We start from the raw sequence: 26,739 nt of genomic DNA, 5'->3' as shown, positions 1-26,739 counted from the left end.
CTCAAACAGACTATGAGCCAACTGACCCTCAGGATCTCATCCACTTGCCCCTTGCCGACATAGCCAGACTCACCATACAGGGGCAGCACAGTATGAGTCTGCATGATAACTTGCCCTATTCTCACAGCAGTGTACCTTTGAGACTCCCCATAACATAACATAGATTTGCTTTCCTATTTTCAAAACTTGCCTGATATTCCACCCTGCAGTTGTACTGTAATCTACTTACCCATGTCCTGTGGTCATTATCTAGAATATTTTCCTTTTGATTTTTCTATAGCACTTAAAATTTTTTTTCACCAGGCATTCAATATTGTACTGCTGATACACTTTACTAATAAGTTTTTGAAGTTTAGTTCTTTTAAAATTTATGTATATTCAGTCATAGCTTTGCTAATTAAACTCACCCATTCCAAGATTTTTACTTAATATTTTAATTAAGAAAAGCTTTGTAACTGATAGTAACCAGAGAGGAGAGGGGAGGGATAATGGGGGAAAATAGGGTAAGGGCCATCAAGGAACTGTATAAAGGACACATGGACAAAGCTAAAGAGGGTAGGTTCGAGGGTGGGAGGCAGGGATGGGTGGGTAGGTGGGGCGTGGTGGGGTGAAAATGCACACTACTGTACTTGAACAACAATAAAAAACCTAAAATACAGCCCTGGTTGGTGTAGCTCAGTGAATTGAGCCCGGGCCTGTGAACCAAAGGGTCCTGGTTCGATTCTCAATCAGGACACATGTCTGGGTTGCAGGCCGGGTCCTCAGTAGGGGGTGTGCAAGAGGCAGTCACACATTGGTGTTTCTCTCCCTTCCTCCCTTCCCCCTTCTCTAAAAATAAATAAATAAAATCTTTGGGGGGGAAATAAATAAACAAACAAATAAAAGGGCTACTCTAAGGAAAACCAGCAAAAAAGAAAAGCTTTGTAACAGAAGACTACAAAAGATAGTATCACAAGCAGTAGTGTGTCCACTGAAAAGGTTTAACAAATGTTTGCTTCACATCTTTCTTTAAAGAAATACATTAGGCTTTTCTAAGTCATGTGTCTTCCCTCAAACAGGTTTTTATATTTTCTGACCTCACAATATAGAATAAAGAGTGCTTTGATTTTTTTGTAACTTTTTATGAAGTGTTGTGTTCATGTCATAAGTAGAAGGTCCTTTTCTTTCTCCTAGATCCCCAGGCAGATCATTTGGGGATCATTGGATTATCTCAGTCTGTTCCTATGACCTTTCATTCAGTTTTTAGTGAGTTTATTTTAGTTGATGTGGTATGAAATAATATAGACTCTGGTCTTGTGGCTTTTTGAAAGATTTTTTTTTAACCTAAAAATTAGTCATTTTGGAAGAAGTGAAAATAGGAGGTATATCCTCCTTTCAGTTGCTCTGTGTTTTTAAAAGACTGCAGAGTGTCTTCCTGAGAGGAGGAATGTCAATTCAACTTACCAGTGACTTCCACATAGACTGTTGTTTTGGGTTGTGCCTTTCTAAAATGCAGAGATTGACAGAAACAGATTTATCCTATATTATCATAGGCTTAGGAAACCATGTAGGTGGCTAAAAGAGAGTTGTGTCCTTTACTACTTTTTGGATCTAGTCAGAGTAAGTGCAAGAATCCTTTGCCATTAAACACCTATGATTCAAACTCTGATTCAGTGAACCCTGGAATAGAAAGGATTTGGATAGAATTTGGGATTAATCTATCACTACCCAGACAATGCTAGTCAAGATTCAGGCACCAAGGGGTCCTTTGAGGTCCACATGTGCACTATCCAGACTGAGGGTCAGAAGGTGAAAGGGGTGCTTATATGGCCGTGGAATATCCCTTTATCCAGTCGAACAGCCAAAGCAGCCATTGTCATTGTCGACCCACCGTAGTTCTCAGAAAGTTTTTATTTACATTGATCTAGAATGTGCTTCCTTGGATTAATTCCCCCCCGCTGCTTGTAGTTCTTTCAGGTGTCACCCAGAATATGCCTGCTTGCTTTCTCATGATCTTTCTTTTCTCAGCCCTGTACTGAGGCTTCCATGTTGAGAGCTTCTCTCCTGGACAGCAGCCTAGGGCTCTTCTGGTGGGGCCTGGCTGGCACTGCAATTTTGAATAGCCATCAGTTGCCTCAGCTCTGGCCTTCTGAGAATTGTTGTTCACTGGAAATCAACAAGGTTCAGTCCTTTAAAAGCTGGGGATGATTTCTGAGTCCTCCTGCCCGAAAGCCTCTTACTCCCTGCCTCTGCCTTCCCGCTTGGCCTTGCGTCTAGCTCAGCCTGCCAGACCAAACTCTGTAGGCCACAGTAGCCTCCTATTGGTTCTCATTGTGCCCTTATTCCCAGCCAGCCTTCAGAACCTGTTTATCTACGAGAGGATAGAAACAATTATGTGAAATTCTCCTTTATCTTGAGACAGCATAGGGATTTGGGCCCAGGACCCCAAGGACACCAGATGGCCAGAAGGAATGCTGGACCATAAAAATGTCACCACCCTTTTACTTTCTACTGATAAACACACAAGTAGCTGATTTTATCTCTCATTTCACTGCCTGCTTAAGCTGCTGACCCGAATGTGCATTGGATTAAGGTTCAACCACTATTCACCCTTCTTGGGGTGGCAGTTGTGAGCAGTCTTTCAGCCTGCCCACACAGCCCAGGTGCGAAGTAGTTACCAGGCAAAGCAGATGGAAGAGTTACTCACCCAAATGTTGAAATGGAAAAATCCACAAGCCCAGCTTTTCAAAAGCACCTTTACCTGCAAGCCCACTTTGCTCCGAGCTCATAAAAGGAGACAAGCAGCCCTTGGCTAGGTGGTTCTGTTGGAGCATCGTCCCAAGTCCAGGGTGCAGATGGGAGGCAACCAGTTGATGTTTCCCTCTCACATTGGTGTTTCTCTCTCTTTACCTCTCTCAAGTCAATAAACATATCTTTGTGAGGATTAATACGATTTTTTAAAAATCAAGCAGAGTCAGACCCCAAGCCAATTAAGAGGACCTTTCCTCTTTGCTGCCTCCCTTGTATTCAGGCGTAAGCTTAATAAAATTTGTGTGGAAATTTGGGGTTTTCTTTTGCTATCTATCTTGGGGAACCCAAGAAACACCAATGCCAGTAACAATATCATTTTATGTGTGCCTTCTATAGAATATTGAGGTTGAGTAAATATATTTGACCCCTGCATGTAAGTGGACGCACACAGTCCAAGCCTATGTTTAAGGATCAACTGTAAATCCATTTCAGCATGGTTAATGTAGTTGGAAAGTTCCGCATTGTTTTTGGAAGCATGGAGAACTAGGGTTGGTTGGTAGGGAATATGCTGATTTATTTAATCTTTGAATTTTCAAAGCTATATTTTTTGATTAACATTTGAAAATCATATATCAGCACCCACCTGCATTATAGAATTTTTTAAAAATATTATTCTGTTACTATTTGTTTAATGTAACATCTCTGTAGCAGTATGCCCAGTAATAGATGGATATTGGTTAGGTTGGGGTAGGACTGGCAGTGGAGCTTGTTCTTGGTTAACATCCTTCTTTTAAAAAATCTATTTTATTTTAATTTGGAGAAAAAACTGGACAACTTCATGCAAGCATAGAAATTAATTTGCGGTAGTGGGTACGGAATGGTGTATAGCCTACTAAGCACAGCTGTAAGGGTTGCAATAGATACTTCTTTTCTCTTCATTTTCAAAGTGGTCTTTAATATTTAAAAGATAATTTTTGAATTATGAAAATATTTTTCATTGAACACTTCTGTCTTTAGTCCATGTTCTTTTCTAACAAAAGCCTGCCTCTCTAGTGTTTGTGAAAGGAGAACAAGAAACTGGCGGCATTAATCTCCACTCCGTGAATCGGTATCAATTCTGACAAAGATACCCTTGTCATATAGAAGACAGACCACAATTCTTAGCCACACGAGGGCTTTGAGAACAAGAACTGATACAAGAAAATATGAAGTATGCAAAGAGAGGCCGTGGTGTATTCAACATTTCTGCATCTTTCAGAGAAATGTAGACAAATTTAATCCACTAGTTAGACTAGATTATGATAGAATAGGAACTAGCTCTCTGGATTATCAAAGGTTTATGTGAGGTCATCGATTATAGTATGATTTTAGAAAATGTTCTTTTGTTGGAAATCATTGCTTTTAAGTGTTAATATAGTTTGAGGGGTTATTTTTGTTTTGTTTTAAGGAAAGTTTGTGCTTTTTATGCAGTTTGTACCATATGGTAAAAAATGTAAAACAAAAATGCTCATCTTCATTTGAATGCTGATACTGAATTCAGCATTTCACTTTTGTTACTCAGAAGTTAAGTGTGGTAGGTCAGCTACAAGAGATTGCAAACTAGATGTTTTTACAGTGATTTAAATAGCAGTATTAAAACTTGAATGGATTTCATAATGTTCTTTGGCCCCAAAACTGGCCATGATTCAGAATTACCTGGGAAGGGACTTTAACAGTTTTAGGGTCTTGTATCTTACACTTGGGGATTTGGATCTTTACAGATGTGTTTAATCAGGAATGCCTCAGAGTTCCAGCCATGATGGAGGCATGGGTATAAACCCTTTGCTTTCTCACACAACCAAAAGGAGGATAACAGTCAATCTAAAATCAATAAACACCAGAAGCACCAGAAAATCAAACTGCATGGAACACCAACAACCAGGGAATTAAAGAAAAAATCAACCAGAACAACCAGACTGGTATGCTGAGACAAAGAAACACAGCCCAGATGAAAGAACAGAGCAAAGCTTCAGAAAGAGAACTAAGTGAAGATGAGATAGCCAACCTATCTGATGGAGAATTTAAAGCCCTGGTAATCAAAATGCTCGCAGATCTGATTGAGCTTGGTCGAAAAATGAAAGAAAAAAAAATGAAGGGTACCCAAAGTGAAACACAGCAAAATATTCAGGGAACCAATAGTGACGGGAAGGAAACCAGGACTTAAAGCAACGATTTGGAAGAAAAGGAAAAAAATAAATATTCATCTAGCTCAAAATGAGGAAATAAGAATTCGAAAAAGTGAAGAGACTGGGACAACCTGAAACGTTCCAATATCCAAATTACAGGGGTACCAGAAGGAGAAGAACAGCAGCAAGAAATTGAAAACTTATTTGAACAAATAATTAAGGAAAACTTCCCCAATCTGGCAAAGGAAATAGACTTCTAGGAAGTCCAGAGAGTCCCAGGGAAGTTGAACCCAGAGAGGAACACACCAAGGCAAATCATTATTAAGTTACCCAAGATTAAAGACAAGGAGAGAATCTTAAAAGCTGTAAGAGAAAGGGAAAGAGTTACCAAGGAGGAGTGCCCATTGGACTGTCAGCTGATTTCTCAAAAGAGACCTTACAGGCAAGAAAAGGCTGGAAAGAAGTATTTGAAGTCATGAAAGGCAAGGACCTACATCCAAGATTACTTGATCCAGGAAGTTATCATTTGGAATGAAGGGGTAGATAAAGTGCTTCCCAGATAAGATCAAGTTAAAGGAGTTCATCATCACCAATCCCTTATATGAAACGTTAAAGGGACTTATCCAAGAAATTGAAGAAGATCAAAACTATGAACAATAAAATGACAACAAACTCAGAACTATCAACAAATGAACCTAAAAAGAAAAGAAAAACAACAAAAACAAAAACTAAGCAGACAACTCGAATAGGAACAGAATCAGAGAAATGGATATCACATGGGGGGTTTTCAGTGTGGAGGGGGAGGAGAGGAATGGGGAAAGGTACAGGGAAGAAAAAGTATAATTAGCAGGCATAAAATAGATGGGGAGAGATAAAAATGGTATAGGAAACAGGATGCAAAGAACTTATGTACAACCCATGGACATGAACTGTGGGGGCAATACTGGAGGGTTGGGGGGGCAGGGTAGAGGGGGGATAAAGGGGAGGAAGTTGGGAAAAATAGCATAATCACTAAAAAATACTTCAAAAACAGGAATGTCTCATGTATGTGTGTGTGATGCAAGTGTTTATGTTTGGTGAATGTTTGGCTCTTGTGTACATGTGCGACCAGCCCCATGTGTTGGCATGCCAGCGTAATCATCCCCAGCTACTTTCCCACAGGCATCTCTGGTGGGAAATGAAAGCTGTGTTGAGCTTTGTCTTCCTGTGAGCTGGGCTCACAGGACTAGGGCCTGAGCTTGCGTGCAGGGCACTTGGAAATGAGATCTTCCAAAAGAATGTGATTTCCAAGGCTCGTGAGTCCTCGTGTGGGAAGAAGTGAGCACTGGCCTGAGCCCCAGTTCTCCTCAACAGGGTGTGTCTTCCTGGGCTCCACTAGGACTAGATTTGCTTAGAGAGCTGGGTTAGGCATCAGTGGAAGTTTTCTTTCAGAGAATGAAAGGGAGTATTTTGGGTGCTTTATTGTTATATTTAGTTAAATTTAATTTGTTTATTTATTTTGGCAAGTTGGTAGGATGGGTTGTGTGTTTCTTGCCTGTTGCCACTCACATTCCAAGGTTGGAGAAACACTCTTCCTAAGTAGAGGACATTGGCATTCAGGTGTCTTTAGGTTTGGTTTTGTTCTGCTTTAAAAATCAAAAAACCCAAACCTAAGGAAGATTGTGTAGCTCTGAGGGCTCCAGTTCGGTCTGTTGTGTGTTCTCCTTCAAGTGTGTGTTTTTTTCTATAACTCCGACTCCTGGCACCCCCAGGCCTGTGCTTATGGTACCTTTGTAGGCATCCCTTACCTCATTGTTTAGTGAGTGAACAAAGACCTGAGGAGTCTTCTTCCTGTTTTATTGTATCAGTAAATAATTAATTCCTGATATTTTGAAATGGTTTTGACATCAGGCCATGCTTATTCCTTGTCATCAAATGTCTGGGTGCAGATCACTCTGCTCACTTTACTTATATGGCCACACAGACCTCTCACCTCAGACCCACAGGGAGCCTGAGGGTTGTGAACGTGGAGGTATCCGGGCTGCTGGCCAGGTTGACTGCTCTGTTGTTATATGTTAAAGTTGGCATGGACCCAGTCCTGAGTCCCTGTGGCTTCACTTCTGTGCTTTACTGTGACAGCATGAGGATGATGAGCAAATGCTAGAGTGCATCAGAACAGGTTTATAAAGTCGTGCTCTGAAAGAACACAGAACCCTACATTACTAATCCTCTAATGTGTGTTAAAATGTGTCACTTGATCCTGGTTTTGCTAACAATGAAAAAGAAACCAAAAGTATAGGCAGCGGTAACCACATTTCACTTTTTATACTTAAAAGCTTACTAGTAGCTAAGAACCTACTTTGAATTTAAACAGAGAAATTCTGTTGCTTTACAAATGGAAGGAGAAGTGTTCTGTCCTTATTTTGTTCCTTATATTGGAGATCGAGGTTTGTCATCAGTGAGCGGAGACCAGATGGCCAAGAACGCCTGTTCAGTTAAAGACAAAGAATCTAGGCATTCAAAGAAACAAACAAAAGCAAAACGCTCTCAGAAGTTAACTGAAAATTCTTAGAAGTTAAAATTCTAGCCCCAGAGTATAAAATTGATCATTATCATGTATTTTTTAATGTTAAACCTGATTTTCCAAAGGTTTCTGAGAATTCAGGCCAGTGGTGTATTCTCACTTGAGAGGTGCAGGACAGATGAAACACTAGCTAACCACCATAGTGCCTTGGGGAAGTGTTCTTTGCTCACAGTTGTTTTATTGTTTTCTCTCCGTGTTGATGAAACAGCCAGACCAAATCCATTTGGAATGCCTGGGATAGTGCCACCGTATGTCCCCCCCCAGATGCTCAACATTCCACAGACCTCTCTGCAAGCCAAGCCCGTGGTAAGGCCTTTCCTTTCCTTCTGCAGCTAGTCTGCCTTGGCTTGAGGGACAGCTGGACTTAACAGCTGCATATGCATCAAATCTTAATGAACACTAATGTCTTAATCTTTTGAATTGATATGTAAAGCAAGTGCCATTGTTTGTTGAATTAAAACTTAGCCAAGACCAAGAATGCTAATGGGAACCAGGTCCTGTAGACAGCTTGTGAACGAGTGACCTGTGCCCTCTGCCCTCTGTTTCAGGCTCCACAGGGGCCCAGCCCAGGTGCTCCGGGTCAGGGTCCACACCCATACAGCCTCGCTGAGCCGGCCCTCTCTTTGGAAACAAGTGGAAAGAATCTGACTGAGCAGAACAACTACAGTAACATTCCTCATGAAGGAAAACATACTCCACTGTATGAAAGGTCCTCCCCAATCAACCCAGCTCCGAGCAGCAGCCCCAATCACGTGGACTCAGCATACTTTCCTGGTTCTTCTACGTCATCATCCTCAGACAATGATGAAGGCAGTGGAGGAGCTGCAAAGTGAGTGGTGGGTTTCTTATGTAGCTCGTTCTTCAGGAAGCCACCTGCTAACTGCCTAGCTGGCTGGCTGGCCTGTGGCACTGAGTGTTGTGCTCAGAGATGCAGTTTGTTGCAGGTAGGTGAGGGTCACTTTGTGCCAGTTCTGGGGCTCCTTAGGCATGGAAGGAAGAGAGAGGCCATTAGATATTTCCACAGGGTTTCCTAGGATGAAAGTCTGCTCTGCCAGTCTCTGTGGCCTTGGCCCATTCCTCTGCTGGAGTGGAGTTTTAGGAAAATTGGTCTTTGTGATCACCAAATGTGTTGAAGTTGTCTGGTCAAGTTCTGCTAACCTTGACTCTCTCTGATATCTCTTGCTGTTTTTCCCTAACCTCCATGCCAGAAAGCATTTTAAGGTGCCTGTGGCTTTCAGTCTCTCAGCTCTTGGACCAGTGAGAACTCTGAATTTCCTTTGCCTTTTTTTTTTCTCCTGAGTTTAACAACTCATAGGACTGTTCTTGAAATTACACTGTTCACCCAACCAAAACCCTAGAAAGCTGCCAGATCCAGGCTGGAGTTCTCCCAGAAAGGAATATTAAAAAAAAATTTTTTTTAAGATTTTATTTATTTACTTTTAGAGAGAGGGGAAGGGAGGGAAAGAGAGAGGGGAAGGGAGGGAAAAAGAGGGGGAGAGAAACATAGGTGTGTGGGAGACACATTGATAAGTTCCCTCCCACATGCCCCGACCTGGGAACCTGGCCCTGACTGGGAATTGAACCTGAGACCTTTAGGTTTGCAGGCTGGCACTCAGTCCACTGAGCCATACCAACCAGGGCAGAGAGGAGTATTTTAAATGTGTGCCCCTAAAGTAAATGAATTTTCAAGTACTTAATTTGTTATAATCTGATTGAAGAAGTCTTAAATAAATGCACAATCTTCCTCCTCCCTTTAAAATACCTTCTGTGTCTTAGAAACCTGATTTAAATAAAAGAAAAAAGGAAAAGAAAGAGTCTTTATATGTGCAACTCCTTTTCCTAGGTTCTAACTCTAGTTAATGGGGTAGATGCCCATGGCTAGTTAGTACTACATTGAATTTCTGTTGTAAGAAATCTGAGAGAGTTTCCATTCTTCCTGCAAATTCTTACTGGGTGTGTCACCTGAAGCTGGATATTTTTCTTCTCTTGTCTTCTTTTACTCCTATAAAGTGGGCACTAATGTCTGCTGACCTCCAGTGGCAGTTATCAAGGAGTCTGCTAACATCCAGAGATTGTGAGATGTCTGGGGTAGAGAAACATAAAATTCATAAATTCTTAATCACCCTATGTACAATCCTAAAATCCTAAAATGAAGTCAAGTCATAATATCACATTCAAAATTTTAAATTAGCCTTTTGGAAAGAAAATATATTTATGACCTACTGAGTAAGAATTTCTGGAGTTCACATTCATTCCAAACTCTGAAACACAGGTAGACACGAAGCTGAAGTATGTGCTCTGTGGCTCAGAGTCTGTGTGGTAAGGAGTGTGGAAGCCAGCAGAGAGGCCTGGCATAGGGAGTTTGGGTTGCAACCTTCTTCCTTCGGGTAGAGAATTAGAGATCATGGAAGTTGTCAAACTAATTTCGCAAACTGCCCTGTTAGGATATTAGTTGAACTTGGTGGAAGATTGTTTGAGAGCTCCTCCATTCTCTGGTGCAGATACAGCTCCACTCTGTTCTGGAAGGTTCTGATCAACATTGCCTTTCCTAGAACTGTTCTCCTTTCCCACTTCTGAGCTCTGCCACTCGTTCACACTCACTGCATTTTCTGGAAGAGCTTCTGGGAGGTGGACTTGGTATAGGGTCTGAGAGGATTCCTCACCCTCCTGGTGATATGAAATGTGGTGAAGCAGGTGGAGCACATCCACTACTAGGAATTGAAAGATTGGATCAAGTTGTATGGCTTAGCAATGCCTTAATTTCTTTGAATCTGCTTTTCCATTTATTTAAACAATTGAGAAACAGAACAGTTAAAACAGAGAAAAGAGGGAGGAAAGAAGAAATAGGGTGCATGTGCCTGAAGCTTCAGGGTCATAAGCCAGGCAGAGTAGGATTTGGTATCAGCTCTGGTCATAAGCATCCTTTGCTTGTGGCAGGATGCCAAGAGAAGGGTGGTATTCTTGATTTCAGGGCGAGGGTTCTAATCTGTTGATGAAGTTGTGTGTGTTCAATTGAGGGTCACTCTCCTAGTTCAAAACCCAGTGAGACGTAAGTCAAATTCAGATGTGAATTAGGACCTCTGGACCTACAATGTACTCTTAAGGGTAGTCTTGAGGGAAAGAAATCATCCATCCATTCAGCCAAGCAACATTTGAGCACTTGTGTGTACCAGTGAGTATGCTGGCAGGCAGTACAGATGAGGTGTGGTGCAGATAGTCTGCAAAGAGGTGAACACTGATGAGTGTATGAAGAAAACACCAGATAAGAGGGAATGGAGGTGGGAGCACTTCTCTGAGAGGTGAGATTTGAGCTGTGGCAGCAGGGTCAGAGCTGGACAGATACAGGGTCAAAGAGTGAGTAGCCTGATCAGTAGGAGGTCTAGCAAGGTAGAGGCTAGGTGGTGAGAAGTCTGATCTCTATTCTCAGTGTGACATGAAACATTCACAGTGTTTACTTAGAATGGCTGATTTTGGTGTCATTGTCCTCCAGATTTAGCTGGGCAGTTTCTCCGTAGTTGGACTCTAGTACCTCTCGTAATAGCTTCTGCATGCTGAATATAGAAATGTTTGTAATTGCTGTACTTACAATCTTGATTTGTGCAATAGCAGAGAAGGGAAGTCCATCATCACCCAAGCTGGGTATGCCCCTCTCTGTCACTTTATCACCTCTCATCATTCTTCCTTGTTCCATTCCCTCAGGCATTTGCACTTATTCCACTGTATTTTACATGGTGGGTGAAAAATACCAGAATGTGGAGAGTCCACAAAATAACTGACAATGTTTCCCCAACAGAAATCTGTAATTTTTTCTTGAAGCATGGTGTTAAATGGGTGATGGAACTGTTACAGAATAAAAGAGAACTATCTCTGTCTCCACCAAAAAAAAGCTTCCTACAAATTAAAAAGCTAAGTGTTTTGATGACAAAGAATATAAACATGCAGTTCACAGAGGTAACACAGGTGGTCAATAACATGTGAAATGATGTTCTTGTTCACAAAGAAAGTCAAAGGAATGCAACTTAAAACATACCTTTTTTAACCTATGACATTGTCAAACATTTGTTTTTAAAGATAAGGTCAGGCCCTGGCTGGCGTAGCTCAGTGGATTGAACGCGGGCTGCGAACCAAAGTGTCGCAGGTTCGATTCCCAGTCAGGGTACATGCCTGGGTTGCAGGCCATGACCCCCAGCAACCGCACATTGATGTTTCTCTCTCTCTTTCCCCTCCCTTCCCTCTCTAAAAATAAATAAATAAAATCTTAAAAAAGAAAGTCCTGTTAGGAAACAAGATAGACTTAAATTTTCTCCACTTTGTTGACTTAATTTGTATAGAGTTGTTCCATTTTCTTGTACAGTTACATACACATTGATATTAAGGTGTTGTGTCAAGGTGGTGTCTGTGGTATCAGCTTTACAGGCCCCCCCCATGACTTCTGTGGGACTAGGTCTGGGCTGTTTAACAGTCACTCCCAGTCCCCAAAGGACTGTAGACCCATTCTGTCAGGGCCCAGTCCTCCTAATGTCTCCTGGCTGGTCCTGCTGGGTCCTGTTGTCACTTGTGCTATGTGACCTGGAACTCACTGGATCCAGTGCACCCAGCATGGATGGGAGGTCACTGGGTTGTTTATGAGTTAAATCAGCTGATGAGTAACCACACTAAGTGATAGTTACTATTATTACTTAAAAAATAACTGGGAGAAATAAAACAAAACATTTTTTAAGTAGCACTTCTTATTTTAATTTTTAAAAATTTTTCAATTACAATTGACATGATATTAGTTTCAGGTGTACAACATAGTGATTAGACTTTTATATAATTTGTGAAGTGATCACCCTGATAAGTCTAGTACCCATCTGACACCATACATAGTTATATTACATCTGAAGAATTTCATTCATTGCCTTTGACCTGGTGTCCCAGGAAATAGGCTTCTAATGCATCTTTTTTCCTTCAAGTGGCATTGGTGTTTTTATTCTACTTTGAGTCTTCTCAGGCTTCCATTCCAGAGAAACCACATGATTCACAAAGAATTTTATCTTTCCTATGATACCTGGTTCCAGACAGACTGCAGGTTTTTTTTCTTTCAGATTGTTACACTGTTGTGCCAGACAAATACTGACTTTACATTTATATTTTGACTTTTTAACACAAAGCAAGATTTCTAACATCTCATAAAAATTAATCTGAAGTACTTATATGTGTTAGTAAAAATTGGTAATCATCTGTGCCTGTATGTGTTCTAGCTGTCCAGTGACCCATGCAGGCACTTTATGTTCACTTCCTCTGACTCTGTTGGAGGAGAACCCTCTCTGATGGGCAGGAAAGGGATGGCTCCATGGCCTGCATGGTGCAGGGAGTCCTAACAAGCTCTGGAGAAAAGCTCTGTCTGATTGCTGTGTAGGAAATCATTCAGAACCAGGCCTTTCTCTGTACCGACTTTTTATGCAAGAATCTCAGTGTGTGGCATTAGCTTAATGCAGAGCCTAAGGAACCTATAGCTACATGGAAACTCAGATATTTATGCTCTTTAGTAGGAGCCACTGGGTCCATCCATCAGAACTCTGGTAGGGCTGGGGACCCATTGAGTGAGAACAGCTGTTGAGGAGCAGACAGGAAAATGTATGCATACTTGTTGAAAGTCATTTTCACCCAGTTTGACCATATCTGTGACCTTATGCACACACATTAGATAATCCTGCTGTGGATTTGATCTTTTACCAGTCTTTCCTGTGTTTTTGTTCTCTTGTGGTTTTATTTGCCTTTGCTCTTTCTTTCCTATTGACAGGTAAGTCAGTTTTGGTCAGTGCTATCTTTCTTTTCTGCACCATTAAGGCATACTGCACCCATTGCTGTAGAGACAGGAGTGAGGAATCATTGTGATGGGTAAGACACTTTTACACTTGGTGTAAATGCACACCAGTCCATTTCCATCCTGGCATCACTGACCTGCTGACTAGAAAAATGTGCAGGAGAGAGAATCCAGTGGTTAGGGCAGTTGCTATCTCTAACCAGCTTTAGTGTAGAAAAAGCCCCAAGTGTCCTGGAGTGAGATGAGGCCTTGCAGTTCGTCTCTGAAAGCCCACAGATTCCAGTGGTGTGGTGCTGGTCTTTTTGCTGCCACTGTTCCTGGATGGTGAGAATTGTTTTCTGTTGATTGCCTGCTGCATCAAGTGTGTCTATGTAAAACCCACCCCGAGTCTGGCTTTCCTTGTAACAGCATGTGATAATGTCTGGGATGATGGGTCAGGGTCTCAGTCCAGTCAGTGTTGCTGTAGCTGTGAAGGGGTTTCTTCTCTCTGATCCTGAATTTTATGCCTTGGGGTGAATAGGAGAATTCAACAGAGAGGTCATGGTGGCTTCCTGCCTGGGCCACCCAACTGGGCCCAGGTCTCAGGAGGCTCCCCAGGGCGTGACCAATGAAACTTCGTGTCTATGTATAAGTGGTTTCAGGATGATTGTGAGGTGTGAGTAGTCATGTAGAATGAATTGTTATGTAGAAATATTCTGAAATCTTGAATTCATTTGTTCTTCAAGGCAAGGCATTTGTTTTCATATTCAAAATTTTCTTAAGTTATGAAGTAATATAACTATCTTACTGAAATATTCTGAGTTTTAAAAAATTGGCTGGTGTCAAGATGCTTTTCATGCAGAATCTTAGATTTTATAGTACAATTATTAGAAGGTCATATGAGCATCTTAATTATGGTAATATTTTATTTTTAGCTTGTGGTAATCTATATAGAACCAAACTAAGGTTTATAAATGTAAGTTCTGTGTGATCTTAGGTGGGACAAGCTTTCTGCTTTAGTAGCAGGCCCCTCCACCCCACCCCACCGCCCAACACGCACTGCTCTGTGTGTTTGCTGATCGACAGCGGGGCTGATAACTAAGGTTGTCACATTTGCAGGCTGCAAGTTTAATGAGTATTCCTTTGTGCTTTATATCACATAAAAGAGATGCCTTCTTTGTCTTGTATCTTTAGGCTATGGTTATATGATTTATTCATATAGTAGTTGGGTACTTCTTTCATGATGGCTATGAAGTCTTATCTTCACAGAGTTTATAACTAGTTATAAAAACAGATAATAATTACAAATAATGATGAAGTGATACATACCATGAAGGAAACAGTAATGAGAATAGCGGGGATGGGGAGGGGGGATGGTCAGGAAAGCCTGCACTAAGATGACATTGTAGCCAAGGACCTTCAAGATGAGGTGTCATGTATAAAAACTTCTGCCATGAAGAGGGAGGGACAATTCAACAGAGTATGAAAGATACTTGTAATCCTTATACCTGACCAAGAATTTGTATCCAGAACATATAATGACATCCTATAAGTTTGTAAGAATCAGTAGAAAATATATCAGGTAGTATCAGGTAGAAAATGTGCAGAATATTTGAACAGGCATGCCAACAAAAATGTCACCTATGGAGAGGTGCTTATCTTTATTGTTAACAGAGAAGTGCATGTCGGACCTGCTGAAGTTTAGTGCCTTCCCTCTCAAACGTTATCACGAGAGTGAAAGTACTAAGTGTGTCAAGGAGGGGCCTGGGGTCTCCTCCAGGGCTATAGACCCCACTGTGGGGTTCTCCCATGTGCATGATGGGATATAAATAGTGATGAATCTGAACCCAGTGTGTGAGCCAAAACCACTGGGCATGAAAAGTACACGATTGCATCATTCCATTTATATGGTGTTCAAAACCAGATAAAGTATCATTGCTGTCAGAAATCAGAATAACTATTGTAATTGAGGAAGGAAGTCACTAGAGTAGATCCAGGAGGGGCTGCATCCCTGGTTGCTTATGTGGCATATTCAGTTCCTGGGCACTTAATAAGTTGTTCACTTGTAACTGGTGTATTTTTTCGTAGTTTTATTATATTTAAGTCATTAAAATTATAAGTAATAGATTGTTATATCTATTTCTGTATAAAGTCTTTAAGTATCCAAGTAATTTGTTCTCTAATTTCACTGAATAAATGTTATTGACCTTTTTATGAAAAAGTACGTGAGCAGCTCTATTGATACCACATTCTAGATCATTTCAGAGCTACTAGCCTTTCCTCTTCATTTCTTGGAATACTCACTCTGGTCGTGTGTGTGTGACAAGGTTGTCCACCCTCTGTTTCCCTATTTTACAGGCCATGGCACACTGAACTCACATAACGGGTTTACTGATTCATGTCCTGACTGGGAAATGATTAGTGAATAATTGATTAAGATTCATTTCCTGAACCTCTATTACTTACCCGCTGGCCAATAGTAGCCACTCTTCTCTTTGGTTTTATTTACATATGTATTTATCCTCACCCGAGGACATGCTAATTGATTTTAGAAAGCAGGGAAGGGAAGGAGAGAGGAGAGAAACATTGACCAATTTCCCCCTGTACAAATCTCAACCCAGGGCCGAACCTGCAACCTGGGCGTGAACCCTGACTGGGAATCAAACCGAACTGATCACTTTACTCTTAGAATACTTGCATTTATTTTGATGCTTCCTTTTCATCTCTAGTGTTTCCTCTAATTTTGTAAAATTGTAGCTTGAGATTGCACACATGAATAGCAATCTTGGACAGAGCAGTGGTTTCTCTGAGTCTTCATTGGAGACTGGATGTGGGGTAACTGGGCAGCTGGGCTGCTCCCATTTTGTGTGGAAGCACCTCCTGTGTCTCATCTTGGTGTCCCCATTCCATGATTGGGATCAAGGAGCTAGAACAAGGCTCTAAGATATTACAACACGGGGCACAATTCTTGGTTTATGATGAGACAGGCTTCTTACCTCTCCTTTTAGCATTTTTTCATAATAGAACTAAAATGAAGTTAGTGAGAAGATAGGAGGATTAGTGGGTCTTATATCTCTCCACCTGTCACATGGGTCAGTTAGAAAGATGAGCCAGTGAAAAGCTCTCTATGCTGGCATACCTGTATCTAGCACTAGTTTTAGAAGACACTTTTGACTTAGAGCCTTGCAAGGGAGGAATAACAAATGAGTGGGTTCCTGGAGCTGTCCTGGTTGTCCCCACGCTGGCATTCTACTTCTCTGTGCTGAGGGCTGCAGCTCAGGCTCTAGGGTCTCTGCTCCCTCCAGATTGATGATGCTCTTCACAAAGCTTGTCCACATGAATGAACTTTCTCTTACATTGTGGCCTATAACAAACAAACAAATACTTTATGAAACAATATCATTTATACCACACTCACTGCATTCTGTTCCATTTTAGTGTTTAAAAATGCTGGTTAAACCCACTAAATTGTTTTCCTAATGGGTCACAATCCACAGTTTTTTAAAAAATGCTGATTGAAATACCTTATTCTGGCATTTTAGATAACCTGTAATCTTCCCCATCTCTTTTCCTTACCCTGCTTTTTTTATTACTTTGCTAAATAAAGTTATTCCCTAAATAAGATTCAGTTAACTCCCTGTTCTCTGAGCTCACAAACCCATGCTGTCTCCTTGAGCCTCCCCATGAGTAGGCTGGAACCCCCTGTGTTGCCACTTGGAACAGAATACCTTACATTTATAAATTATGAGTAACATGTGATTCAGACAATATTTAACATTCTACTGCCTGATAATTGTCAATTAAATGGTTTTTTTTTTTTTAATCTTGTTTCTCCAAGACAACTGAGTTCCCTAAAGGGAAGGCTACATTTGTGTCTTCTGTACCTCGTGCTGATAGCTTATCCAATACCATCGTTAAGCTGAGTAGTCAGCATGGGCTAGGTGGTTCATGTTTTCTCTTCCACAGTGAGTAGTTATCACCCATCCATTGGAAGTAGGCAGAAAGAGCTCCTGTGTAGGGTTCTCTCTGGAGATGGTTTGTTGAGGGGGCGGGGAGGGGGGCAAGATCAGTAAAGCACAAAGGTATCCTTGAGTCTACAGCACACACCCTTCTTATCATCATGTATGTTTGTGCGGGAAGCGGTTGACACAAACACTAATCATGTGTATTTTATGTTCAGCCATATCAGTGGGAACAAAGTTGCCTGGGAGAAGACAGGAAGCCATTCAGAGCCTCAAGCACGGGGAGACCCAGGAGACCAAACAAAGGTAGTAGATCTATACCTTTTATTCTCTCAAGTCCTGACTATTTTGCCGTGAGGTTTTAGGGATTGCTTGAAAGTAAAACGCTCTCTCTCTGTTTAAGCATGTTGTGAATAATACAGACATTGGCAGGGAGTGGGGGAATCATAGTCATGGGGAGTCAGGGCAAGGAAGGGATCCCAGGGGCGGGTGGGGGCCTGGTGGAAATACAACCCTATCTGTTGTCTACGTAGTCTGGTCATGCACTTAGAGCCTTCCAGAGCCTTCCAGAGCCTTATGTCTTGTAGAGTCTTGGTAGGATGTGAAATAAAAATGAAATAAACTATATTACATTTCTGCTTTTACCTATTAATAGTGATTTATAGAAATATCTTTTTAACGGAAAGGCCCTATCTATCCCTACAGCTAATTACTTAGATAACAGGATTTCTGGCTGGAAGAAGCTCATTTATATACAAGGTGACAGAATATCAGAAATCCATTTAAAACTCTGAAATACTGTCACTGTTGAATGATTATCCTATAAGTAACCTTCATGGATACCTACTGTTTTGCAGGCACCTTCCACTGGTTTATGTACACATGCAAAATAGGGAATATAGAAAATACTCGTGAATTATCCATGAGTTACTCTTAAGACTATTTTTGGCACCTGGTGATTTAAGGAGTAAATTAAGCACTTAGATACATACCATTGTAAAGAATACATTTTTTTTTCTCATAGCGGAAAAATGTATATCTAGAGTAGCACAAAATCAAACAATAAGCAATATTATTTCCAACATTTATTGTGAGAACGATAAAAATAGTTTATTATGCAAATAATAATAGCTCTTGGTAAAAAAAATCAGACTTTGTTAAAGTTCATAAAGAAAAAACTAAGGGTCCCCTGTGCCTATGTTTCCCTTCGTCCTACTACCTTGATGTTCCCCACTCTTGTTCCTATTTATGGACATACATTCCTTATTTTGGCAGTTGACTGTTACAGAATGGATATTTTTTACCTAATGATATACCAAGCACAGATTTCTGTCAGTATATATAGATATGACTCATCATTTTTAATGAAATTAGCTTGCTTTTTTGCTTTAATTTTTCATAAATGCTTTCATGTATGTGATTAATTTGGGACTTTATAATGACCAGAGAGAATGCCTGAGTTTGGGCTTTTGTTTATCCTTTAGATACCAGGTATGGTGGTGAAGAACAGACCTGAGTCAGGCTGAGTTTGAGTCCTAGTTCCACAAGTTATTGACCATATACCATCGACAAGTGACATGTCCTCTTTGAGAATTATTATCCTCATCTGTAGAGAGGGCCATGCCTGCTTGGTGTTGGGCAGGGTCTCCAAGGAAAGTGTAAACACAAGGATTGGCCACCAGGGGTTAGCAAGTACAGAAAGCCACTGTCAACCCACAGGGGCTCCAAGGGAGGAGCCATGGGTGGGAACACCCAACAGGATCTGCAAGTCTTCCAGTCTCCCATTCCCCAACACAGGCAGATGGGTATCTCTGCCTGTGCTCAAGCATGGGTGGTGCTCCCTTGGACTCAGTGGTGAAGGTGTTCATTGTGTCTTTCTGGACGGGACTGTGTCACGGGTGAATGGGCAGCATGACATGAACCCATTTTCCCCTCTTACCCATTGCTCTGTAGGCAGAAGGTTCGTCCACTGCCTCTTCAGGCAGCCAGCTTGCTGAAGTAAAGGGAAGCCAGATCGGCACTGTCCAGCCAATTCCGTGCCTCCTGTCCATGCCTACGAGGAACCACATGGACATCACCACCCCACCTCTGCCCCCTGTCGCACCTGAGGTGCTGAGAGTAGCTGAGCACCGTCACAAGAAGGGGCTGATGTACCCATACATCTTCCATGTCCTAACGAAGGTATGTGCAGTGGTCACTCCTGGGGTATGGCTCCTTGCTTTAGGAACTGTTTTTCTATCTTCTAAATTATTTGAAACAAAGTTTATTTTCCCCTTTCTAAACTTTGAGAAAAATGATGAAAATTTATACTTGTAAATCCAATAAAAAAAAACTTGGGAAAAGTTTCATTTTCTCCTTCAATGTAGTATAAAATATGTTTTAAACTTCTAGTTAATGACAGCACATTATTTTCTGATTTGTAATTTTATTCTCTTTGTTTTTATTTTATTTTTTTAAAGATGGGATGTCAGGTTTATTTTTTTAAAGGTTTTATTTATTTATTTTTAGAGAGAGAAGGGAAGGAGAAAGAGAGGGAGAGAAATATCAGTGTGTGGTTGCCTCTTGCAAGTCCCCTACTGAGGACCTGGCCTGCAATCCAGGCACGTGCCCTGATTGGGAATTGAACCGGCAACCCTTTGGTTTGCAGCCTGTGCTCAATCCACTGAGCTACAGCAGCCAGGGCTATTCTCTTTATTTTTAATTCAAAGTTTCCTACACTGCATTTGTGCCATAATGTCAAGTTTAATTCCAATGTCGCATATGGTTATCCGTCCCAGAAATGCCTCCTTGTGGGTGGCTGAGAGTGCTTTGTGTATTTTGACTTGTTCCTCTGCCTCATTGAGTACAACTTTTATAGCATTTACAGCAAAAAGTGGAATACACAAGTTGTAACATGTAGTTAGAAAATGCAATTTATCTTTTTATATAGTTTAATAATTTCACATTACTAGTCTTATTAAATATATGCCTAATAGTTATACAGTGTGGCATGAGTTGGTTTTGAATCTTGGTGTCTTGAATGGATCTATATGTATTTAAATTTCTTCAGTAATTTGTAGTCTTTTATCACAGACTCAATGTTTAACAAGTTACCTTGGTGACCAGATTTCTCATGCGGAATTGGTTTATTGCTGTGTGTATTTTTAATATGTTTTCATTAGCATCTATACCACCATATATAATCAGACTTTTTCCTTTCTATTTTCTGCAATCCATCTGTGGTTTGTAGAAGGGAAGCAATGAATGCAAAAGTTACTCCTGTTCCATAGCACTCCTACCCCAGCTGGACTGCGACTGCTAACTGATTTAAGCATTGCTTACTTTTATAAATTAAAAGACATGAAAAATATTTAGACCAGGGCTAATTACTCAGCTCCTTCATTTTAAAATTGTAATCTCCTCCAGGTTTCATCTATTATTTAATATGGATATGCATATATGGTATTATTTTTGAAATTATGATTGTAAGGTAAACATTTTATGTTTCAGGTTCAACATAAATTGTAAGGGTAAGTGAAAAGTTACTATTGCTGGAAAAGGATTTTGCTAAGATTAAAAGGGCAAGGTTTTTAGAAGATTGTGCCCTTTTCCCATGGTGTGTTTGGGATGTAAAGTCCCTAGGTCCCAGTTATTTTTGTCCTGCCACACCGGTGGGTATGACTGGGGCAGTCTGTTTGATCAGTATGAGTGTGCAAATTGCTTGTCCTCTTCATTACTCACTGATTTCAAGGGCAAATTTTGATAAAATCACTGTGGTTAAGAAAAGTAAACTTGACTGTCTTTCCAGATTTTTAAAATGTCACCAAAATTTTTTCAGTGTATTAGGGAAAAGATTAGACTTGTAATACCTGCTGCTTCCTGTGAGCTAAGCACTTCTGGTATCAGGTTGTCCATACTGAGACTTTTGCACTGGAGTGAAGCTTCATAGGAATGTTGAGTTATCAAATCCTCATTGTATTAAGGAAGTAAATACTCCCTAGATGAGAGTGTTAACCGTACAGAGCTACTACAGTATGAAGGTACCGAGGATAAGGGGAAAGACCAATTTTGAAATTAAATTTGTGTGAAAGAAACAGCAAATGTTATGAAATTATTATTAAAAAGAGTATATACGAGGTCTGTCCAGAAGGTATCCAGCTGTGAACTATGAAAAATAGAAACATTTTTTGAAGAAGATACAAGAAACATTGTACATAGGACAGTGACGCCTCAGTCTCCTTCAAAGTAGGCACCTTGTGACCTCATACAGTTCTCCCAGTCACCATCAGCTGCCCCATCGTATTTTCCTGAATCTCATCCACGGTCTGAAATCTCTTCCCTTTCAAAGGTGACTTTAGTTTTGGGAAAAGTCAGAAGTCACAGGGTGCCAAATCTAGGCTGTAGGGGGGCTGAGTCACCTGGGTGATTTGATGTTTCACAAAAAAACTCTGCATAAGACATGACTCATGCTCGGGTGCATTGTCATGATGAAGCTGCCAATAACCAGTTGTCCATAGCTGCAGCCTTCTGAGTCATACGAATAGTTTCCATGGAGAAACGTTTAAGCTTAATGCGTAACTTGATGTAGATTTGTTGCTCTACTCGCTCAGTCATTTTGAATGCAATGACCACACAGTACACATGCTCACTCAATGGTGTCTGCCATCCCCACTGACTAGTATAATGAAGTCATTGTTCACTCATGCACATTCCACTCTCCTTGGTTGCCAGGTTACTGAATGTTGCACAAACTCTTCTTATATTAACAATGGCTGGACTTTTTCCGGACAGACCTCATATGAATAAACTTCATAGACATTGAAGGTCATAAATATATTTTTATGTTATAAATATATGTAAATAAAATTTCTTGCTAAATCTCTTGAGATGTACCTTGATGCCATAAAATATCCAAGACAGACCAGAATTTTTGTAGTTGGTTGGTCGCTGTATGCAGTTGTCCTGGAAGCATGGTCCTGTACCATAAGGAAGCCCCTGCCATGATACCTTGGATGATGAACAGAACAGGGCTCCCTTCATTGTTTGCCAGCTGTCATGCCCTCTCATTCAGTGAGATACATCTTTTGAGTACCTGCTGCATTAGGGTGGAGGCTTGATACATACCAAAAACTTGACAGTTAAATAACACACAAGAAAGTACTTCTGGCTAGATTATCTTGTATATGGTAATTTTTTATGGAAGAGCTTGGTAAAGAAAAAAATGACTTTTATATTGAATACTAGTCTCATGGATTTCATATAGGTCATTAAAAATTATGAATTTCACTACATATGACCATCTTGACTCATAAATAAAATTTTCAAGTTCTTAGCATTTTCTGCTTTATTTGTTACCTGATGTTATCTGTGTGGGTTATTTCAAAGACTTTGGGATTATGTATGTGGTTTCCTTTTGTTCTTGGTTTCAGATGGAAAGTAAAACCTTGTAGATTTTATTTTGACTCTTTGAGCATATGTTTTGACTACAACCTTCGAAGTGAACTCTCCCTAAACATCTTGATGTAGGCAAGTTGTTAAGTAATTGATTTGGGATAGAATTGCAATGTCATTAACTGGAGATAATACAGTATATTTCTTTGAATTTATTGTAAATTCAACATGAAAAATGTGCAATATTATTCTGCTTTCTTCCATGCAAAGGGTGAAATCAAAATTGCTGTTTCTATTGAAGATGAAGCCAGCAAAGACCTGCCTCCTGCCGCCCTGCTCTATAGGCCAGTTCGTCAGTATGTTTACGGAGTCCTGTTTAGCTTGGCAGAAAGCAGAAAGAAAACTGAGAGACTTGCTTTTAGAAAGAACAGACTTCCACCAGAATGTATGTACTGTAAAATCCATTGTTTGTTTTCCTCGGTTCCTCATAATCTCATGTGCGTTTTCTAAAGCCTTAGAAGGATCGTGACTGAGGTCACCCTGAGTGCCCCGACATAGAGAAGGTGGGCTTCATCCGGGCCCTTAGGGAAGGAGGACAGCAATTGGCTTCCCCCCACCTCCAGTAATGGTGATTATTTAGTAAAATGATAAAACTGCAGGTTTATGCTTTAAACTGATCTGCAAACGGTCCTGATGATCACTGTTCTGCTGTGGTTAGCATGTCCCAGGCAGTGTCTGCTCTCCAGAAGTCAGTGTTCCTGGGAGGTTCCACCAGCTGTCTGCTCACCACCTCTGTGTGGCTGGTGCATTGCTGCACATAGCTTGATGCCAAAAGGGCATGTGTGTGTGTAATGGTTTCCCTCAGAGATCCCAGCCAGTTGTGTCTGGGGGTGGAGGGGGAAGTGAAAAGGGAAAAAGTACTGTTTCACATGTTGGCAAATACTGGGGTCAAAGCAGGTTTTGTCTTCTAGTAAGCCATTGTAATATTTTGGGGAAACTGTGCCTTTCTATTTTAGGTAAGTTTATCTACTGATGTAGGGAAAACAAAAGTCACTGTATATTTAGTAGGGCATATAGAAAAGTTTCCCAAAACCAGGTCTGAAATAAGAATATTATAAACCATGGAAGTTGCAGATTAATATCTCATCCTCTTAACTAAAGATATGTAAGGAAAGGTCACCTACATGCAGTAAGTCAGTGCAGGCTTGGGACGCAGGTGAAGATGACCAGCTCAGGGACAAATGTACAAGTGGGACTTACCTTTGGAATTGGAAACCACAGAGATTCTAGCGGTGTTAAAAACTCAGTTTTATAGATTCTTAAGTTTTCTGTTTCTGATGCTATAAAACAAAATTACGATTTTACAAGTCCTTAAAATGAAGCATCTGTCTGTCACTACCCTTGCTTGAGGACACCTGTACTGAGAGTGGTGCTGAGCTATTTGGGTGTCTATAGCTATAGAAAGTGTGCCATGCCTGAAGGGCCTCCTGTAGCTCATGCCTCTGCCTAGACCAGGGCCGGAGATTCAGCATAAACACTGAATTTTGCTAGCGGGCACTCACTTTAGGGACCTAGTGTGTTCCTGAAATACATGCTCTCACTTTTTACTCACATGGTGTGATTCATTTGCTCAGAAAAGATGGACCTTTCTAACTTAGCAGAAGGTTGGTCAGTTTTTGGTGTTGGGCACCCCTCCCCCACCAGCCCACCTTGGCCCCAAAGCTCTGACCACCCGCCCTTTGGTTCTCTGCTGCCCTGAGTGGCTGAGCCCTGTGGCTCGCTTGGTTCTCTGCTGGGGGCCACATGTGCTGTAGGGTCCAGTGCAGCCCCCTTCCTCCCATGTCCTCAGCACCATGCCATCATTTTGGCTTTCATGGTGAAAGGCTATTCCTTTTTTTTCTTTTCCTTCTTATTTATGTGTTCCAGAACATAGTTCTTTATGCAGCAGACTCCTCAGGAGTTTTCAGTGACCACAACCTGGGATCCCTTGGATGCATCCCAGGACAACTCCCCTTAGCAGTGTTCACAGCAGTCTGAAGTTTCAAAATGCTGTGGTATGCACAGCTAGCCACATGGAACATACTCATTTCCTTCCTGTCAGTTATTTTGTACCTGGTGGTACAGGCGTGTTACTGGCCTGGGAGAAGCTGTCCTGTTAGCGTACATTAGGGGAAGCACAGGGCAGGGGTGGGCATTCATTGAATGGACTGCCATCCTCTGAGCATAAGCAGGAGAGAAGGCAGAGCGTGGTGAAGGGCTGAATGCAAACCACACAACAGGCCCAGCACTGTCTCACAGAGAAATACCGGGTCTGCTTGCTGGTGGCAGGCCAGCTCTAGCTGGGGCTGAGAGCGTGGGAGTGGGAAGAAAGGAGAAGGATGGTATGGTTGGGATGACTGAGATGGGCTCTGTGAGGCTCTGGCTCAGGTGGGAGAGGCACAGGAGAATACAAAGAAAAGGGAAAGGAAGGCACAGGGGTATTCCCTGTCAGACCTGACAGAGGCGAGTGGAAGAGGTCTTAGACTCAGAGACTACTCAGCAGGTGTCACTCTTTCCTTTCCTTCCTGCTTCCAGGTCTCAGCACACTCCTCTGCCTTGTTTTTAAGCTAAGGATATGGTGTTGTTATTGTTATGTTACTTTTGGCCAGTGGGAAGTATTGAGTGAGGAAGTAAAAATGAATTTATTGGGCAGAATAGAAATCTGGAGGAGGGAGTGATGTTAGGGTTAGGTAGGAAGGAGGGTGGGAGTGGAGTCTGTACTCAGGCTATGTTTCTTATGCGGGCAAGAACTAGAGTGAAGATATGTCACTTTAGTATCTTCTAGTGAAGATATGCCTGGTTTGGTTTGGAAAAGAGAGCCAGCTGTTACAAGGAAAAGGGACTGGACTTAGGGGTGACATTGGAATGGGGTGCTCCTTCCTCATGGAGGAGGGCCAAAGCTACAACTGGTCTAGTTAGTTTACCATTTAATACTTCTTAAATAGCAAGTAGGATATATGTCTGTTACTTCCTGTGTATCCCTGTCTTAGAGGAGTGTACAGCCAACAGTAAAAAAGTGAATGAATTAACTGATGAAGGTACAAGGCTTGTTGGAATGGAGACCTAAAGTGTAGGGTATAGAGAATGACGCTCATGTGTGACTGGGCACATAGTTGCTGAGGATCTTTGAAATGTTGGCACTGAATACATTGTAGTCTTTTCTGCTCAGGTGGCTTATGAATGTAGGTTTTGACTTTCCTACAGATAAGGAAGAGCCATTGAAGAAGGTTACATAAGAGTGATATTTCTGTTTAGAACATGGGTTGAGTAGGGACTGTGACTGAATTGAAGTAGAGATAACACCTTGAAATGGGAAAGTAAGAGTGATTCAGATGCCCATTACCTAGACAAAGCTGAATTAGCCCCTGGAACTTAAAGTTTTCTGGAGAAATGTGGTATTAAAGTGCTGTTACAAATAAAAATTTACCTCTGGGCAGAAAGATGTATAAATTTGACCTCGGAATTTGCAAGTTGAGAGACCTTAGTTAGCTTTATAATTTTGGTGGGTGAGATAGTCATAAGGGGCTTTAGAATCTTGGCCTTTTGATGGAGCTGATAAAAGTGAACCCAAATATCTACTATTAAATAGTAGATATCTACTTCTTTCATGCACTGGTTGTTAATAAGGTAGAAACAGTCTACAGAAAAGGCTTGCATGTAATAGTACATGTCCACTGATTATCTCACTAACTTGAACACCAAGTCTCCACAGGGTTGACTTTGGCCTTGGAATCTTCAATGCTCTCAACTTGCTCATACCAAATCTGTGTACTCTAAGACCTTACGTCCTCAGTAGTGCATTAAGATTACTTCACGGGACCCTTCACTAAATTCCAGCTGGCTCTAAACACTGATTCTGAAGATTCTGAGGCTTTAGGTGTCCATGCCTAGAATACCTAAGTGACTGCACATTTTATATCATTAAGGGGGTGTGTTGTAGCTTCTTGATGCTCTGGATAAAATGGGAGAATAACAATGTCTGGTCATGCTGAAAAGAGGTTGACTTTGAATAGTTTCTTGGAAGTTCTTGGTTGACAAAATTTGAAAGATAAATCTGTTGAAATTTTGTTTTACCTGTGGTCATTCTTAGACCATATGTAGATGAAATAAAGTCAGTAGCAC

General features: G+C 41.1%; 1 protein-coding gene across 2 annotated transcripts in view; it reads left to right on the top strand.

The window, feature by feature from the left end:
• FAM120A (family with sequence similarity 120A) overlaps positions 1-26,739 on the top strand; it is a 130,589-nt gene that overhangs the window by 69,647 nt on the left and 34,203 nt on the right. For both annotated transcript variants that reach the window (XM_045839782.1, XM_045839781.1), the window contains exons 6-10: positions 7,667-7,764; positions 8,007-8,287; positions 17,427-17,514; positions 19,162-19,389; positions 22,849-23,023. In XM_045839782.1, coding sequence (XP_045695738.1) covers positions 7,667-7,764; positions 8,007-8,287; positions 17,427-17,514; positions 19,162-19,389; positions 22,849-23,023 — 870 coding nt within the window. The remainder of the gene's footprint in view (positions 1-7,666; positions 7,765-8,006; positions 8,288-17,426; positions 17,515-19,161; positions 19,390-22,848; positions 23,024-26,739) is intronic.

This window comes from Phyllostomus hastatus, unplaced genomic scaffold (genome assembly GCF_019186645.2).
Source record: "Phyllostomus hastatus isolate PE091 unplaced genomic scaffold, TTU_PhHast_1.1 phas_contig_312, whole genome shotgun sequence".
Lineage (NCBI taxonomy): Eukaryota > Metazoa > Chordata > Mammalia > Chiroptera > Phyllostomidae > Phyllostomus > Phyllostomus hastatus.
This window is presented reverse-complemented; position numbering and strand designations above follow the sequence as displayed.